At 43.3% G+C, this 20,487-nt stretch overlaps 1 protein-coding gene across 1 annotated transcript in view; it reads right to left on the minus strand.

Moving 5' to 3' along the window:
• LOC148773309 (P antigen family member 3-like) overlaps positions 1–19,866 on the minus strand; it is a 32,936-nt gene extending 13,070 nt beyond the window's left edge. Inside the window, exon 1 of the mRNA XM_088833960.1 lies at positions 19,731–19,866. Coding sequence (XP_088690086.1) covers positions 19,731–19,831 — 101 coding nt within the window. The 5' untranslated portion in view covers positions 19,832–19,866. The remainder of the gene's footprint in view (positions 1–19,730) is intronic.
• Positions 19,867–20,487: the final 621 nt, after the last annotated feature.

Here is a 20,487-nt window from a genome sequence, read left to right on the forward strand (position 1 = left end):
AAAATTGCATTACAGAAGCATTAAGTTCTACATTAGGTTACAGCGTCTAATCTGAAATCACACCCATAATATCATTTTTCAGGATATCTGGGAAATAGCTATTTCCCAGGATGTCTGAACCATAGCTACTCTATTTTGACTTTTAATAGTAAAATTTTTTTAATAGCCAAAGCAGATGTCACCATTAATGACGTCAGTGTTTTTCTAGGTATGAGAAGAGGCAAGAATTGGAACTCATAAAACCTTTTTCTGAAAAGATCTGACTATCTGAAGGCCTGTTCTGCCAGTTTTTTCAGAGCACAGAGTGCCTCATTCCTGATTTTCACCCTGAACTTCTTTCAGGGGGTGTTGCAGCAGCTTGCAATGGTCGTGACGTAATCTTTGTAGAGGCAGCTGGCAAGTACCAACTTCCAGTCAGCAGGGTCCCTTCAAAGCCACATATCTGACCATGTGACACCATTTCATGGCCATTGTGTCCCGCGTTGCTGGGAAGGCTCATTCCCAGGTCTAGGGAAGCGATGGGCCACTCAGTGTGCTAAAATTGGACCAGGCCTTGCAAGTAGCAAAAGTCTCTGGACCACTGTCTTACTAGCCTCCTGGTCCAGGAAAATATTCCCTCTTGTTGCTTTTTCTCATACCCAGAGTAACATTATTACAATTATTGATCTCATATGGAACTGCATATCAGCATTATATCACAGGCTCAGTGAAACAAGTGACGTAGAAAATAATATAGCCATAGCTAGCAGTTAAGAGTAAAATAAGAATTATAAGTCAAGAACTTTTCTTAGGTAAAGCCTGGTATACCCCAAGTCACCTGACTTCATTTGTTAAATGACTATAGCCTGGTGTTAATCTCCTGGTTGTACATTATGAAGCATCTGACCTTTATCTGAAGATTGGTTACTGAGATAAGCCTTAGAAACTAACCTAGAGTGTCCTTTTTAATAACTTAATTAAATCTTTTAGCAGTATCACGTAACAAGGAACTGTTTCAGCAGTGAGTCTTAGTAAACACTAGACATTAACAAAACTAGAAACTTAATTTAACAATTTACAACCTTAATATTCCAGATGTTAGGAGCCCTAACATCTGAGTAGCCAGGATAGGCCTGAGACCTTGCTTAGGCCTAAATTTTGATTTCCTGGAGAGAGGGTGGAGGCTAAGTCCACAGAAACTCCTCCCTAAGAAGATCCCGCCGGCGCCAAAAATTAAGAAACTCCTCCCTAGAAAAGTCCCGCCAGCGCCAAAAGTCGAGCCAATCAGAGTAAAAAGGGAAATCCCCCAGAAAAACCCCGCGCGCGCGCGTATAAACTGGCCAATGAGCTTCCGCGCGCGCATGAATTGGCCAATGAGCTTCCGCCAGCTTGATCTTTTGAACAGAAATAGGTGCTTATGTAACCTGAGACTATAAAAACCGCTGTAAGCTGGGCTCGGGGCTCTTGTCCCACTCCACTGCGCTGGAGGAGGCGTGAGCCCTAGCTCGAGCTAGAAATAAACCCCATTCTTGCTTTTGCATTGCTGCGAGTGTCTTATTCTACCAGTATAGGGGGACCGGACTCAGGGCATAACATTTGGGGGCTCGTCCGGGATCCCTCTGACTGGGGAGAATAACGTTCTCCCGGCAGAAGGGGTTCATCAGCCTGGAGGAGGGCTGATTATAGCACCGGTGCAAGGTCTGTTCAGGGGTGATCGCCGTAGCCAGCGTAAGGCCGAGGCCCAGCATTCGCGCTGGAAGGCAGCTGGATCTGCAAGGTTTGTTCAGGGGCGAATTGGTCGCTGTAGCCAACGTAAGGCCGAGGCCCAGCATTCGCGCTGGAAGGCAGCTGGATCTGCAAGGTCAGGGGCGAATTGATCGCCATAGCCGGCATAAGGCCGAGGCCCAGCATTCGCGCTAGAAGGCAGCTGGCTCTGCGGGAGAGAGGAGGTCTCTCCCGATCCGGAATCTGGTGGGCGGTGGACACCCTTCGGTAAGGTTACTTTAAACTGCAGGAAGCCTCAGAGGTCTCAGAGACCTAGTAGTGTGTTTTTGGCGGACGTTTGTCTGTCCTCCGTTTGTCGTGTTATCGTGTGTGCCGGCATTGTCTCTATCTCTCTCCTGTGTCTGTTCTCTGCCGTAATCTGTTCTGTGGTCATGGGTCAAGGAAGCTCAACCCCACTCTCCCTCATGATGGATCATTTCTCTGACTTTAAATCTAGGGAGCAAGACTTGTCTCTGCTAGTGAAGAGGAATAAGCTGGTGACGCTCTGCTCCTCGGAGTGGCCCACTTTTAATGTCGGGTGGCTGAGAGAGGGAACCTTCAGCCTGCCCACCATCCGGGCTGTTGGGGGAAGGTTCTCACGCCCGGCCCTTCCGGCCACTCGGACCAGATGCCCTATATCCTGGTCTGGCAAGATCTGTTGGAAAACCCACCAGCATGGATAAAGCCTTTTGTTTCTATCCTTTTCACCCATAATCCCACCTGGGATGACTGTCAGTAACTGTTACAGGTGCTCTTCACCACAGAAGAATGGGAGAGGATTCTATCGGAAGCTCGGAAACATGTCCGGGGTGTGGACGGGAGGCCCACCCTGCAGCCGAACCTAATTGATGAGGGATTTCCATTGACCCGGCCCCAGTGGGACTTTGAGCGCGCAGAAGGTAGGGAGCATCTCCGAGTGTACCGCCAGACTCTTATGGCAGGCCTCCGAGCAGCTGCCCAGAGACCAAGGAATTTGGCTAAGATAAAGTTGTTCAGGGATTGGTGTTGGCTATGGAGATTAAATGAAAATTATGCTGCGAATACAATCCCCAGAGCTCGGGTCAAGTAAAAAGGATGAATCGGACCCTAAAGGAAACACTGGCAAAATTGGCAATAGAGACTGGCAGGGACTGGGTGACTCTCCTTCCTTATGCCCTTTTATTGTTTATGGGGTCCCTCCGCCGACCCCCTATAGAATCGGTCCAACTGTTTTATAAACTAGTAAATTTTATATTGTCATGTCTAAGTCATGACTAAAGACTCGCACTGTGTCTGTCTTGGTATGTCTTGGTCTCTGAGTAATATTTTTGAAGTTAATTTGTAAATGAGCTCTATTTAATTGGCTTAAAGGGTAAGCGCTTACAAATTCCAGGTTCAAGTAAAGTGGAAAATATCCAGTATTAAATACCTGATATTAATGTTTGTTGATCTATCTAATATAGACATGTCTTAGAGTAATTAACATTAAGTAGAATATTTTCATTGCACCTAGGTTCAACATAAATTAAATATATCTGTTACAAGTTTGTCGACAAAGAAATTACCTTGAGTGAAAAAAAAAAACTTCTAAGAAATGTAAATGAGACAAGAGCTTTTAGATAAACTCTATTAAGATTAAAATGTCTGTCTAAAACAGTTTCTCTAGATTTTGGTAACCTGAATTTCTAAGGTTGTGCTAAATTAAGTAACAAAAGTTTATTGAATAGCTAGGTCATTTCCAAATAAAATAAGGTTCTGAAACATTCACTACTGAATACTAACTTACAGAAAAACTAAAGATTTTAGACTATTAACAAATAATGTTTGATGCCATCCTGAGATGTTTGCTAAAATTTTTTAAGTTATCACTGGTATTTATGTTCACCAATTTATAGAATGCTAATATAAAGGTCAATTCTTGGTTGCTTAAGGGAAGTAAGATGTGTGTGTTCAGTAAAGAAGGTATGAATAATGAAGTTACATTTTATGAAGGAAAAAGGTAATAGGTCTGACTTACAGTTGGCTGTTTCAGGATGGGAGAACAAATGGGTACAGAAAGTGATAAAATGGTTTTGTGGAAAGTGGACCCCAAGGAAAGAGTTTTTGTGTATAAACAAACGTTTTCTTGAGATGTTAAACTGCATTTGACAATAGATCTAAGATTATTTGCCTCTTAAATGGTCTGTTCTATATTTGCCTCTGAAATCCTATATTGTTACTATGGCTGAGTGCATAGCTATTGTTTCAGTGACCTATAATCCCATCTGACTGAGTGTTCTAAACCTTTCTGATATTTGTTGACAAAACTTCCTAAATCAATCTGATGAAGCACTTTTGGCTTCTAGCTGACTTTGGGATGCTTCAGAGGGCCCCTGAAACATCCCAAAGGGAGATACTATACTAATTGGGTTCAACTTCCATGTTAAATTACATGGGAAGTACTGTCAAGTGAATAATAAGTCTTGGGTATATTGTATGGTTTTCCAAATCTGCTGGCATATTGAGTGCAGCACTTTCACAGCATCATCTTTCAAGACTTGTAATAGCTCAACTGGAATTCCATCACCTCCACTAGCTTTGATCGTAGTGATGCTTTCTAAGGCCCACTTGACTTCACATTCCAAGATGTCTGGCTTTAGGTCAGTGATCACGTTATCGTGACTATCTTGGTCGGGAAGATCTTTTTTGTACAGTTCTTCTGTGTATTCTTGCCACCTCTTCTTAATATCTTCTGCTTCTGTTAGGTCCATACCATTTCTGTCCTTTATCGAGCCCATCTTTGCATGAAATGTTCCCTTGGAATCTCTAATTTTCTTGAAGAGGTCTCTTGTTTTTCCTATTCTGTTGTTTTCCTCTATTTCTTTGCATTGATCACTGAGGAAGTCTTTCTTATCTCTCCTTGCTATTCTTTGGAACTCTGCATTCAGATGCTTATATCTTTCCTTTTCTCCTTTGCTTTTCGCTTCTCTTCTTTTCACAGCTATTTGTAAGGCCTCCTCAGACAGCCATTTCGCTCTTTTGCATTTCTTTTCCATGGGGATGGTCTTGTTCCCTGTCTCCTGTACAATGTCACGAACCTCCATCCAGAGTTCATCAGGCACTCTATCTATCAGATCTAGTCCCTTAAATCTATTTCTCACTTCCACTGTATAATCATAAGGGATTTGATTGAGGTCATATCTGAATGGTCTAGTGGTTTTCCCTACTTTCTTCAATTTCAGTCTGAACTTCGCAATAAGGAGTTCATGATCTGAGCCACAGTCAGCTCCTGGTCTTGTTTTTGCTAACTGTATACAGCTTCTCCATCTTTGGCTACAAAGAATATAATCAATCTGATTTCGGTGTTGACCATCTGGTGATGTCCATGTGTAGAGTCTTCTCTTGTGTTGTTGGAAGAGGGTGTTTGCTATGACCAGTGAATTCTCTTGACAAAACTCTATTAGCCTTTGCCCTGCTTCATTCCGTGCTCCAAGGCCAAATTTGCCAGTTACTCCAGGTGTTTCTTGACTTCCTACTTTTGCATTCCAGTCCCCTAGAATGAAAAGGACATCTTTTTTGGGTGTTAGTTCTAAAAGGTCTTGTAGGTCTTCATAGAACCGATTAACTTCAGCTTCTTCAGCATTACTGGTTGGGGCATAGGCCTGGATTACTGTAATATTGAATGGTTTGCCTTGGAAACGAACAGAAATCATCCTGTCATTTTTAAGATTGCATCCAAGTACTGCATTTCGGACTCTTTTGTTCACCATGATGGCTACTCCATTTCTTCTAAGAGATTCCTGCCCACAGTAGTAGATATAATGGTCATCTGAGTTAAATTCACCCATTCCAGTCCATTTTAGTTCACTGATTCCTAGAATGTCGACGTTCACTCTTGCCATCTCCTGTTTGACCACTTCCAATTTGCCTTGATTCATGGACCTAACATTCCAGGTTCCTATGCAATATTGCTCTTTACAGCACCGGACCTTGCACCGGCCACTCAGCAGTGGCCACAGGACTGGAAGAGGTCAGTCTTCATTCCAATCCCAAAGAAAGGCAATGCCAAAGAATGCTCAAACTACCGGACAATTGCCTTCATCTCACACGCTAGCAAAGTCATGCTCAAAATTCTCCAAGCCAGGCTTCAGCAATATGTAAACCGTGAACTCCCAGATGTTCAAGCAGGTTTTAGAAAAGGCAGAGGCACCAGAGATCAAATTGCCAACATCCGCTGGATCATGGAGAAAGCAAGAGAGTTTCAGAAAAACATCTATTTCTGCTTCATTGACTATGCCAAAGCCTTTGACTGTGTGGATCACAATAAACTGTGGAACATTCTGAAAGAGATGGGCATACCAGACCACCTGACCTGCCTCTTGAGAAACCTGTATGCAGGTCAGGAAGCAACAGTTAGAACTGGACATGGAACAACAGACTGGTTCCAAATAGGAAAAGGTGTACGTCAAGGTTGTATATTGTCACCTTGCTTATTTAACTTATATGCAGAGTACATCATGAGGAACGCTGGGCTGGAAGAAGCACAAGCTGGAGTCAAGATTGCTGGGAGAAATATCAATAACCTCAGATATGCAGATGACACTACCCTTATGGCAGAAAGTGAAGAGGAACTCAAAAGCCTCTTGATGAAAGTGAAAGAGGAGAGTGAAAAGGTTGGTTTGAAGCTCAACATTCAGAAAACAAAGATCATGGCATCTGGTCCCATCACTTCATGGGAAATAGATGGAAAAACAGTGGAAACAGTGTCAGACTTTGTTTTTTTGGGCTCCAAAATCACTGCAGATGCTGATTGCAGCCATGAAATTAAAAGACGCTTGCTCCTTGGAAGGAAAGTTATGACCAACCTTGATAGTATATTAAAAAGCAGAGACATTACTTTGCCAACCAAGGTCCGTCTAGTCAAGGCAATGGTTTTTCCCGTGGTCATGTATGGTTGTGAGAGTTGGACTGTGAAGAAGGCTGATCGCCGAAGAATCGATGCTTTTGAACTGTGGTGTTGGAGAAGACTCTTGAGAGTCCCTTATACTGCAAGGAGATCCAACCAGTCCATTCTAAAGGAGATCAATCCTGGATGTTCATTGGAGGGACTGATGCTAAAGCTGAAACTGCAATACTTTGGCCACCTCATGCGACGAGTTGACTCACTGGAAAAGACTCTGATGCTGGGAAAGGTTGGGGGCGGGAGGAGAAGGGGACGACGGAGAATGAGATGGCTGGATGGCATCACCGACTCTGTGGACATGAGTTTGAGTGTACTCCGGGAGTTGGTGATGGACAGGGAGGCCTGGCGTGCTGTGATTCATGGGGTCGCGGAGAGTCGGACACGACTGAGCGACTGAACTGAACTGATATTGTATGGTAAATGTTACTAATACAGATATCCTAGAAACAATTTATATATAAATTCTGATATATTCAGGTAAAATGTTGCCGTAATTCTGATTACTATCTTAAAGTGTTCTCACAGCACTAACCAAGTTTCTTGTGAAAATGCTTCCTCTTCCAGAAGATTTATAAAAAGGACTTTTAGATAAATACAAGTTTCTGAACTGGGTAAGAAATTAAAAGATTCTAGTGAGAAACCTGATGACTGTACAAAGGTTAACAAAAGGACCGAATGAACTGGCAAATATGCTTATAACTTTTATGGTTTCTGAAAAATTACTGGTTTGAATCTGTGTTTTAATTATGACTTAACAGTAATTTGGTAAAATGGTATTTAATAGACAAATTGAAGCATTTAATATTTTTCTCTGTCTGACCCCTTCAGAGACTGGAAACTCTTAGGCTTCCAGTAACTTTATCAGATAAACTAAGAAGGTTATCTCACTAACAGGTACAGAAATCTTAGTTTGGGAGACCTTAAGAAAGGGAGGAATTCACTCACATCTGTTACGCAAAATCTGTGATAAGCCTTTGAGATGACTTTCTCTAACCCTGAAAGGTCTTAAAGTTAAGTTTGAGACTCCATAAAAGTTTCAGCAAAAAAAAAAAAAGAAGTCTATGGTTATATAAATAATCAGGTCAAGTTTATTGAGAACAGATTTATTTTGTAAACAAGTCTTAATTTGGTTATATTTGGTAAAAATGAGAGTAATTTTAGGGAAAAAAATGATGTTTCAATGACTGTTAAATCCCAGTTTGTTAATGGAAGTCTGTATCTACTAAGACTCATTTCCTGAATGGATGTTTGCTGTTATGTGATATTAATATAGGATTTGGTTGAGTTCTTGAAGAGCACCCTAGGTTTGTTTCTGAAGCTTGTCTCAGTGATCTATCTTTGGATGAAGATCAGATGCCTCATGACCTGCAACCAGGACTAAAAAAGACGTAATTTAAGGGACTGTCTCCAACCTGGATGGAAGGACTTTTTTTCAGAAGAAACTACACTACACCAGGGTGAGAAGACGACGACATCAGAGGTAGACAGCTTGCCCAAGATGCTGGACCTGATTCGTATGATAATTTATAATGTTTTCTTGATTTCTTAGACCTCTGCATATAAATCAAATGCTTTTCTACCATAGGCCTGATCCTATGCTAGTTTTAGAAATTAATCCAATTGTCGGGTTTGTAGACATGTAAAAGCTCATTCTGCTTATACAAAAACTCTGTTAGACTTGTGCCATCCTAATGTCCCTAAACCATGGCAAAAGTCTGCTTCTAAATTGGAAAATGAAAAACAATAGCTGGAAATCAGAGTCAGGGCTATGGTAAATCCAAGAGGGCTGCTTGGCTTTTCCCAGCTCCCTGACAAACCTCATTTTTTTATTAGATGGGTTAAAGCCTCCCTGGCTACAGGGCCTCCATAATGAAAAATCACGGAATATTAAGTTTTGTAAATTGTTAAATTAAGTTTCTAGTTTTGTTAATGTCTAGTGTTTACTAAGACTCACTGCTGAAACAGTTCCTTGTTACATGATACTGCTAAAAGATTTAATTAAGTTATTGAAAGGACACTCTAGGTTAGTTTCTAAAGGTTATCTCAGTAACCAATCTTCAGATAAAGGTCAGATGCTCCATAATGTACAACCAGGAGATTAACACCAGGCTATAGGCTTCCCTGGTGGCTCAGAGGTTAAAGCATCTGCCTCCAATGCGGGAGACCCGGGTTCGATCCCTGGGTCGGGAAGATCCCCTGGAGAAGGAAACGGTAACCCACTCCAGTATTCTTGCCTGGAGAATCCCATGGACGGAGAAGCCTGGTAGGCTACAGTCCACGGGGTCGCAAAGAGTCGGTCACGACTGAGCGACAGAACGGAACGGATAGTCATTTAACAAATGAAGTCAGGTGACTTGGGGTATACCAGGCTTTATCTAAGAAAAGTTCTTGACTTATAATTCTTATTTTACTCTTAACTGCTAGCTATGGCTATATTATTTTCTATGTCACTTGTTTCACTGAGACTGTGATATAATGCTGATATGCAGTTCCATATGAGATCAATAATTGTAATAATGTGACTCTGGGTATGAGAAAAAGCAACAAGAGGGAATATTTTCCTGGACCAGGAGGCTAGTGAGACAGTGGTCCAGAGACTTTTGCTACTTGCAAGGCCTGGTCCAGTTTTAGCACACTGAGTGGCCCATCGCTTCCCTAGACCTGGGAATGAGCCTTCCCAGCAACGCGGGACACAATGGCCATGAAATGGTGTCACATGGTCAGATATGTGGCTATGAAGGGACCCTGCTGACTGGAAGTTGGTACTTGCCAGCTGCCTCTACAAAGATTACGTCACGACCATTGCAAGCTGCTGCAACACCCCCTGAAAGAAGTTCAGGGTGAAAATCAGGAATGAGGCACTCTGTGCTCTGAAAAAACTGGCAGAACAGGCCTTCAGATAGTCAGATCTTTTCAGAAAAAGGTTTTATGAGTTCCAACTCTTGCATCTTCTCATACCTAGAAAAACACTGACGTCATTAATGGTGACATCTGCTTTGGCTATTAAAAAAAATTTTACTATTAAAAGTCAAAATAGAGTAGCTATGGTTCAGACATCCTGGGAAATAGCTATTTCCCAGATATCCTGAAAAATGATATTATGGGTGTGATTTCAGATTAGACGCTGTAACCTAATGTAGAACTTAATGCTTCTGTAATGCAATTTTTGCTTCTGTACTTTGCTTGCTGCTTGCTGCTCGTGAAACCAAAATTACTCCATTTTAGATAAGGTTGTCTTTAAGTAAAGATTCCTAAAATTGTTTTTGAGTAAGGCTGTATAAAGATCCCTGGATCAAACTCTACCCATGGAGGAAGATTCTTCCGTTTGAACAACAGAAAAGGGGGGAGATGTTAGGAGCCCTAATATCTGAGTAGCCAGGATAGGCCTGAGACCTTGTTTAGGCCTAAGTTTTGATTTCCTGGAGAGAGGGTGGAGGCTAAGTCCATAGAAACTCCTCCCTAAGAAGATCCCGCCGGCGCCAAAATTAAGAAACTCCTCCCTAGAAAAGTCCCGCCAGCGCCGAAAGTCGGGCCAATCAGAGTAAAAAGGGAAATCCCCCAGAAAAACCCCGCGCGCGTATAAACTGGCCAATGAGCTTCCGTGCATGCATGAACTGGCCAATGAGCTTCTGCCAGCTTGATCTTTTGAACAGAAATAGGTGCTTATGTAACCTGAGATTATAAAAACCGCTGTGACCTGGGCTCGGGGCTCTTGTCCCACTCCACTGCGCTGGAGGAGGCATGAGCCCTAGCTCGAGCTAGAAATAAACCCCATTCTTGCTTTTGCATTGCTGCGAGTGTCTTATTCTACCAGTATGGGGGAACCGGACTCAGGGCATAACACTCCCCTCTTCATCAGTGGAAGGCTTCCCATGGTGGACATCTCCACTTCAAGGAAAAGACTTTCTCCAAGTCCGTGAATACCTTCGACAACAATCGTATGTGATGCCTCTTCTTAATGTGATGATATCTAACAACCCTAAGATGGACCGGTGCAACACTTTGTACTTTAAATATGGACATACTGTGGCTTTTAATTTTGATTACACAATGTCTTGGTTTAATGACTATTTTGCTACACATAAGGTCTAGATCTAGTGGCTTTTTACCTGATGTGTATCAAATATGGGATGATATGATGTTATATGGCTAACTCCTGAAAAAGGACATCTAATGTCTACTGCCCCTATATGCTGAGAACAAATAGAGCCATCCCCTGAAGTTAGCCAACAACTTAATAATAATGATTGGAAACAACTGGGATTTTTGCCTCAGGAAATATGCAAGGTAATCATTCCCATATTTTCCAACCCCAGTTCAGGTCCTCTCTTTGCCTGGCCAGGCACTGATTGGGACTGGATACTTCAGTCACTCTGGCTTGCTCCAAACGGGACCTATTGGATATGTGGCTCTTACCTATGGGCATGGCTTCCCCCTGGCTGGATAGGGAGATGCACGCTAGGTCTAGATTTTGCTCTCGGCTTCATATTTTCAGAGCTTCCACAAAAGCCTGCTAATTTACCACACCTTAAAACTCGGTGGGCAAGATCTGTATTTCACTGGTGTGACTATTTGGCTGCAGTGTTTGTTCCCTCTCTGGGAACTACAGATGTTATGCTATGAGTGGATGCTTTGACTAATTTTACTCAACAGGCATTATACAAAATTCTCAAAAAGCTTTTTCAGCTCTTAATGCTGAACAAATACAAAGTAGAAAGGTGGTTTTGCAAAACAGATTGGCCTTAGATATTCTGACAGCTGCACAAGGAGGAACTTGTGCCATAATTCATACCCAGTGCTGTACGTATATACCTGATATGAGCACTAATGTTACTCATTTTACTAAACACATGAACGAGATGATTCAGGCTATGGATGTTCTTGAAGCCTCAATTGCCTCACTTTGGGAGACATTAACTAGTTCCCCATGGTGGAAAATTATCTTAATTACAATAATTCTGATTGTTCTGTTTTTGCTGTTTTCTCCCTGCACCTGTAACTGTGTAGCTGGATTTGTTTCTAGTCGCATGAAGGCTTTTAAGTTACAAATGGTTGCTCAAACTCCTGTGACTGCTGCAGCTTTCTCCAACTACTACTTGGATCCCCTGGATCAGAAACCCTCAATATGAGGGTTAGGAGAATATGTTGCCTCACCACTTTAGGGACAACACCCCTTATTAGTTTGGAAGCAGTTATGGAATGAGAACGACGCCCCTTTCCCTAGGCAACATAATTCTCCTAAAAGAAAAGAGGGGAATGAGAGGGTAACAGGCAGGAAAGCCAGGGGTCTCAAAACGGCGGAAATAGGCTGCAAGTGTCGGACATTTTTTTATCTCTCTCTTAAGCGGCAAGTGGAAATAAACTAGTGTTATATTTTTTCCCCTTCTCTATACAAATATAAAAAGAGGTTTCTCTTAAAATTTTGTGTTGCCATAATGACTCCTGGTTCCACCTGAACTTAACTATTCTCAAACCTTGGGCTAACCAATGCATTTTTCTTATGGAAATGCTTGTCTTAAGCTATGTCAATGTTGTATGCATTTACCCTAGACTCTGTCTTCAAGGTGGTTCTGCCTAAAGGCTCAGAACCCACTTGACAAACCAGTATGTTAAACTCATACCTTGTTCTCCTAATCTATGTTCAGTTCAGTTCAGTTCAGTCACTCAGTCGTGTCCGACTCTTTGCGACCCCATGAATCACAGCACGCCAGGCCTCCCTGTCCATCACCAACTCCCGGAGTTCACTCAAACTCATGTCCATCGAGTCGGTGATGCCATCCAGCCATCTCATTCTCTGTCGTCCTCTTCTCCTCCTGCCCCCAATCCTTCCCAGCATCAGTCTTTTCCAGTGAGTCAACTCGTCGCATGAGGTGACCAAAGTATTGGAGCTTCAGCTTTAGCATCAGTCTTTCCAATGAACACCCAGGATTGATCTCCTTTAGAATGGACTGATTGGATCTCCTTGCAGTCCAAGGGGCTGTTAATGAAACTATATATTTGTATGGAAATCTGCCTTTCTTCAAGATTCAAGTCAATCGTTTTATGGCCCGGGATGACTCACCTGGTGCCAATGTTATCTTAAAATGCATGTAGGGGGTGAGGGGCCTGGTGCTATCCTCTGAGTTTTGAGACATTTCCTTTCTTTAATTAGCAGACTGCTAATAGCTATATAACATCCAGCTAAAGACTAGCAGGGGGGCACTCTTTCTGCCCCCCTTCTGATGTCTACATCAGAAGCTTTCTCTATCTCTTTTATACTTGAATGAAACTTTATTACACAAAATCTCTGAGCGATCAAGCCTTGTCTCTGGCCCCGGGTAGAATTCTTCTCTTCCAGAGGCCAAGAATCCCTGTGTCTTTCATGGTTCAGCAACAACCTTTCACTGGGAAGGATTGAAGGCAAATGGAGAAGGGGGAAGTAGAGGATGAGATGGTTAGATAGCATCACCAACTCAACGGACATGAATTTGAGCAAACTATGGCAGATAGTGGAGGACAGAGGGGCCTGGGGTGCTACAGTCCATGGGGTCTCACGAAAAGATTCGGACACGACTGAGCGATTGAGAAAGAAAAACCATCACCTCGTTACATTTGAGTTTCCTTAAGGTGTCACAGACCCACTCTCAGCGGGGCTAAGAAGCTTTCTGTGTCTGTCAGTGCTAAAGGCTGAGACTTATGTCTTCACACACTCAGCGCCCCCTGCTTAGGGTTGATGGCAGGTCCTTAGAACACTCATCACTCCCTCCCAGAACTCAGAGCACGGAGCCTTCTCACAACAGTAATGGAGCACCCTGCCCTGCTACAGAAATGGGAGTTGTAGCTGTTTACCCTCTCTTAATATGTTTTCTCCCTTTGCATTGAATTCACTTCCACATTTCTTCTTTGAGTCACCAAATCAAACTCTTCTCATCCCCAACTGGTTAATGTAACAAGCTGCACCTGCATCTCTATCAGGGACGGTGCATGTAACCCCTGTGCTATGTATTTTCTTCCTCCTTTCTCGTCAGAATCTGTCGACTCCCAGACATCACAAAAAGGGCTCCAGATCACCCACAAAAAGGGCAGTGCTGCAGGGGAGGCTGTGACTCTCATCCACAGCCTGAGTCAAAGCAGGACTGTGTTATAAGTGTCACAAGCTGTCCCACTGCATCATGGGAGCCAAAAGAGCAATGGTCTGAAAGTCCTAACACAGACACTTATGTGGATAGAACACCAGTGTCTTCCTAGGGACCTGTGAGTTGTTGCTTGGTTTGGGCCTATAGAGTCAGTGACCTTTGTCACAACGCTTGCAGGCTTAGCTAACCTTCCATCAGGACCTCTCTCCTCCCCTACAGCCCCCTACCTACTGTACCAAAAATCATACTTCTGACTTCAGTGTGCTGATTGGGTTTTCACCTGGCAGGGATACCAACACAACTTTTTATGCTGAAACCTCAAAATTCCTGAAGAGAATGATTTTTCAGAAAGTCCATCCTTCAGTTATAATAGAAAAACTGCCTATGTAACAATGAAGATACAGCAAATTTAAATACTAATAAAATGTTATTTGGAAATTATCTAGAATGTCACACTTAAGAGAAAAAAAATTTAGTACGTGGTCTTTTGCCTTTCAGGTTGAATCTGCATTTAAGAAAATTACGAGATGGGGGAGGTAATGTCTTCATGATATTGTATTTCTTGTTCTGTTTATCATTATATTATTTCTATGGTTATGCTACTTTCCAGAATGATGAGGGTGTTCCACTCATGTCTGTCAGGGCAAATACATGTTTAGAGGTTGATATGGACTAGGAACTGTTCTCTGTGATCTTTGCATGTTGACATGACACCCCATGGTCTTTCATGCACTTAGGAGAACCTGTGTTCAATCCATATGCAGATCCATCATAGTGTCTGATGTGGATGGACATGTTGATCTGCCTTCTGATCCACAGTAGACTAGACACTGCACTGTATTCCAGACTGGGAGTCAGATACCACACCTGTCTGTTTCTCTCTGGCCTGGGCACCAATCTGACTCAGCTCTTGCCAGCTCGGTGACTTTGTGCAAATTCATTCACCCATTAATGTCTGTGTGTCTCTGCTCCTCAACTGCAGAAAGGGATGATAGCATTAAAAATGCTTACCTTACAGTGTTGCTATGGGTACTCAAAGACTTTTGAGTACATTTGGAGTACATATGTCCATTGTGTACATATGGAGAGCTAAGCACGAACCAGAAAGGTGAGTGTTTCTTTTTGTCTCTCTTCACTTCCGTTTCTACTTGTACTCATATGCCCCTGTCCCTGCCCACATGCTTTTACCTCCCCAATCCCAACTGATCTGTGTCATCTCTGATCTGTGCCTATGTCTTCAGACTCTCCATCCCAAAACACAGCTGAACATCTCATGATTTACCTCGGAAAATATCCATATCATCACCCTTGGATTAAAAAATCATGGGTATTAGTGGAAGAAATAAGAAACACAACAAAACTGGAAATGTGAAAACTACACAAGAAATAAAGCATTACTGATGAACATTTGACTATTAACATTTTCATATCTTCATCAGATTCAGATCTTCAGAATTTGATTGAGAATTAGACTTGATAAAAAATAATGGCCGAAAAAAAGGCCATGTGATGAGGTTTCTTGTCCTTTAAATTTCCCTGAACAATGTTTTTAAATATTTATATACTCATGTTCTGTAACTGTCCAGTGACCACTTGCTTTCCCGTCATGATGCAAAGCCTATGAAGAGGTCATTAGATGTCTAAGTTCACAGAGAATATTCACTAAACTTTTCATACGAGCACATGATGAAACCCAAATATTTCCTTTAAGCTTCACAATATCCCCATAAGAAGAGGGGGATACTCACTGTGCAAAAAAAACCCTCCCTCATACCTCATACACTCCATTCTTGAGGCCTTGAAAGGCCTGAAATGATAGTGCAAGGTCCATGCAGTGTGTCAAAGGTGGTCTTGACATTGTGTCTCTGGAACAATCTCCAGGCAAATGTGGAACAGCAATAATATTAATAATAGTAATGACAATAGCTAGAATTGACTTGGAATGTACCATATGGCATGTACTGTCCTGACAATTTCCCATGTCTTAACATTGTCAGTGGTCTACACTGCCCCATGAAGTAGTTAAATTTACTCCACACTAGTGTTTCCATGTGGTTAAAAGAGGAATGAGGCACAGAGGCACGACGTAACTTGTTCACTGTCGCCCAGCAGTAAGGGAGTCACAGGTCTGGACACACTGTGGGAAACTCTGGGTGTTTTTTTGCTATGGCATATATGTAGAATTACAGCTACCACATAACAAAAATTGATCTTACATCATAGAAATGCACACTAAATAGAAATCTGATTTCTTCAGAAATCTTTCAAATGGAGGCTTGACAAGATTGGCATCCGTATGTTTTGTAGAAACGATGGTCTGAGAGCTTCCTCAGAACAGCAGACAGCATGTCAGTGAGTCTCCTAGACTGGAGGTCTCGGGTTTGTGCATCAGAGAAGGCAGGAAACCCCTGTCACATGCTCTGACTGGAGACACAGCCTGGCAGTAGGCAAAATAAGACCATGCCTCTGCTCTGGTAGTGCCTAGACAAGTTGTCCCTGTCAATCAGAATGGAGGAATTCTTTTCAAAAGTGCAGATTCCATGATCTATACTCAGTGAATCTCACTCAGTGCAGCTACAACAGTGCCCTAGAATCTGTGAGATTTCACTATACTGGGGAAACTCTCAGGGACTTTATTAAACCCCTTTAGTAGTGAGAATGTCAGCAAAATAAGGAAAATAGAAATCAGAACAGATATTTGAAAAAAATATATAATCAACAAAACCCCAAACTGGCTCTTTCAAAAGGTCAATATAAATTCATAAATTTCCACCCACAAGAATAAAAAAAAAAAAGATAACTAAAGAAAAAATTTACCAATATCAGGAAAGAAATAGGTTATAGATCCCGCATTTCCTAATCCAATCATTTCATCAAGGTGAATTGGGCCAAATCCAAGCAATGAGATGAAACTATTCATTTTCTTTCTCATTGTCCTCCAGCTTCCCCTTCCTGCCTCTCTCCTTTGCCCCAATTCCTTTCTCCTTCTTAAGTCCTGCCCTTCATCAAGAGGAGCAATGTGTTCCCATGCCTCATAATCCCATGATTATAACTGATGTCCACTGCTTGGCTGACATTCAGCATGGATGCTATCATCCCTGCAGCTGGTACACTGAAGCTCTGTCTCTCGTGATGGACCAGAAGGTTTCACTCTAATTTCAAGTATAGGTAGGAGAGAAGGTGCAGGGCACACGTTGGAGCCTTGAGTCCTTCATCTGTGAAATGCAGACGACCACAAACTGTGGTAGAAACAGAAATAGCAGCACCAGGCCCCTTTCAATGAGAGCTACATGACAAATCCAGCACATCACAGGATTCCTTGACATTCAGGAGCATGTCAATGAAAGGTTGTTGCTGAACCATGGAAAAGACGCCAGGGTTCTTGGCCTCCGGAGGAGAAGAATTCAATCCGGGGCCAGAGACAAGGCTTGATCGCTCAGAGTTTTGTGTTATAAAGTTTTATTAAAGTATAAAGGAGATAAAGAAAGCTTCTGACATAGGCATCAGAAGGGGGTAGAAAGAGTACCCCCCCGCTAGTGTTAGCCATGGAGTTGTATACTCTCTAATTAGTTATTACAGTGAATCAAAAGAATGTCTGGAGGTTGTAAAGACCTCACTAGACCTACTCCCATAATGTACACCTTAAGATAACAGGATTAGCCAGAAGGTTTTTTTCCAGAGACTGTCCTCAAGCAGGATACATTATTGTTATATAATCTTAAGGAATGTAGAGGGACAAAAAAGCGTGTCCTGTTTTCTTCCTTGAGAATTCCAGACCCCTCTCTCCTTGGGGACCCCTAGACTTCTTATCAACCTACCTAGGAAATGACTCTCTCACCAAGTAGATTTCTATGCCAGGACTGTTGCACTTATTGTTCCTTCTGCCTGGAATGCTCTTCCCTTAGGTAACCCCCCAGCTTGCTTCCTTACTTCCTCCAGATCTCTGCTTACTTGCCATCTTTCAGGGAGTCTTTCCCTCATTATCTTGAATAAAATAATAACATCATACCTACATATATCCTTTCCCCTCATCTAGAAATATCTTTCTTCATAGTTCCTGCCACCCTTGATTATTTACTGACCACCAAGTCTATGAAATGAGAGATTCGGTTGGTTTTGTCCTGTCCCAAACTCCTCCAATAGTGCTCAGGTCTATGGCAGGTGCTCAGAAAACATTTGCTGAAGGACAGTCTGGAGCCAGGCCCTTTACACACATTGCTAACATGCACAGGTACCCTCCAAGATGGGCACTGTCCCCACTGTATTAATTATGATACAAACTGAGATTCCAGGAGACAAGTGATACACTCAACAACACACAGTCAGCATGTCAGGTTCCAGGCTTCGGAATCATGTCTGCCAGCTTCCAAATCCTCAGTTCCCAGACAGAGACCTCACAGCCAAGAACATAAGACGTTTTATTTCTGACACAAAGACTCCAAACACCTCATAGATACCCAGAGACACCAAAAAGAGCTCACTGAATCTCTGCACAGAGAGCACACAACTCGAGTCTCAGACGCTCAAACACAACAGAAACCATAACCATACACACTGTGACAAAGACCCTCCAAACAGACCAAAGTCTTCCAGACAGAAACAAATGAGAACTGCACATATACTTCACATCATGGAGACTGACTCACAAACCACTGGGACACTTACCGACCTAATACAAAACCCTCTAAACAGAAAGACAGAAGTTTTAATAACTCAAGAACATCATATCATCTTAAGATAAAGTTCCCAGACAAATGAAAAACTTGAAACCTGTGCATAGATCCCCAAGCAGCTGATAGTTTACACCTTTAGCCTGACCCATCCTTAAAGCAGCACAGAGGCATCACAACTTCGGACCCAGAATCAAAAGATCAGTGATCTCACATTCTGGGGTGCAGACGACTACACAGAGATCTCTCACCCAGGGACTGAAAAGCCAGAAAGCTCCAATGATGCACATCCCGGTATACAGGCACACATCCTAGAGGCTTTGTACTCAGCTCAGCTCAGCTCAGTCGCTCAGTTGTGTCCGACTCTCCGCGACCCCATGAATCACAGCACGCCAGGCCTCCCTGTCCATCACCAACTCCCGGAGTTCACTCAAACTCATGTCCATCGACTCGGTGATGCCATCCAGCCATCTCATTTTCTGTCGTCCCCTTCTCCTCCCGCCCCCAACCTTTCCCAGCATCAGAGTCTTTTCCAGTGAGTCAGCTCGTCGCATGAGGTGGCCAAAGTATTGCAGTTTCAGCTTTAGCATCAGTCCTTCCAATGAACACCCAGGATTGATCTCCTTTAGAATGGACTGGTTGGATCTCCTTTCAGTCCAAGGGACTCTCAAGAGTCTTCTCCAACACCTATGGCTCACAAAATCCACTCAGATCAAATATCCCATCACTCACAACCCCTCCCAAAGGCTCATGGGGATCAAATGTACCCAAACAGCACCTGTGTTGTCACACGTAGCAATACACAATCCCAAGCTGCCAGATACAGTTTATTCTCCAGGGAGATACAGCAAACTCAGGGACCTCTCCCTGGACATGAATTGCATACATTTGTGTGAATGACCGTGCGCTGCCGCACGATCCAGACTGAGCGAGAGCTAAACAAGACTGAAACGCCCTCACCATGCACAGCCAGAGACTGCGCCAAACCTCGCCACTAACCAGGGCAGCTATTCGACCCCTTCGGGAAAAGCAATAAAACTCTGAGGAAAATTGTATGCTCTGAAAAGTCGCGCACGCCAACGCAGGCGCACGCGTATACAGGCGCCTCGCCCTCAGTTCCAGCTCTGCGACCACAGTGCCGGCAGTCACGCCGTGGCCAATCACTGCCCAGAACGCTTCCCTGACGCCATACCCAAACCGACAGCCAGCCTCGCTCCATAGCCGTCCCACCAACGAAGGTGTGGAGTTGGAAAAGAGACGAAGAAAGTTTCCGCTTAATACCTATGTCCACTCGGATTCGAAAGCAGTGGGAAGACGAAGAGGAGCGAATGGGGATGGACCCAGTGGAGCCATGAGTGCCGCCACAGGGAACTGTGGTCCATGCCCGACGCGGTGTAAGGGGACCCTCTCTGTTGTCACACGCCCTCTCCCAATGGTACTTTCCAGAGTGGGTGGTCTTACCGCTACCCCTCAGTGGTACATCCCAGGACAGAACTGTTTCATCTCGCGCGCCCCTTGCTGGTGGGATTGGGGAACAGCAGATATAGATGCCTGTGGACCATTCCAGGATGATCCGCAAAGGGCGGAAGGGCAAAGTTAGGGTGAAAACCCCACAGATTGCTGCAATCTTGGACTCAGAAAAAAGTCTTTATAAACTGAAGATTGCTTCTCTATAGTGACCAATATCGTAACAAAGAGCATTGGAAGCATTTTATCTATGCTGGGCATTGTGCTTGTTTGTGTTTTCCTGTTCAATACAGGATAGGTCTCATGAGGGAAAGCCAGCCACAGTCCCCCAACGGGAAGGATAGATAAAGCTTCCGACTGGGATCTGAAGGCCTGGCGTGGGAAAGCCCTCTGTCGTTGACTGTGAGTAATATGTGAAAGAGACAACTGGAGCTTCCATTCTGTTAGGAAAGGGGTCAATTCCGAGGGGACCCAAGGACACCACCACGTAGGTGAGATAAAGACCCCAACTTTGTCACCATCTTGTCATCCCTGAATACGTTCCCTAGCAGAATCCTCAGCCTGTCTAGCT

The sequence above is a fragment of the Moschus berezovskii genome, chromosome X (assembly GCF_049115385.1).
Source record: "Moschus berezovskii isolate FMDL1 chromosome X, NW_MosBer_1.0, whole genome shotgun sequence".
In the NCBI taxonomy this organism is placed as follows: Eukaryota; Metazoa; Chordata; class Mammalia; order Artiodactyla; family Moschidae; genus Moschus; species Moschus berezovskii.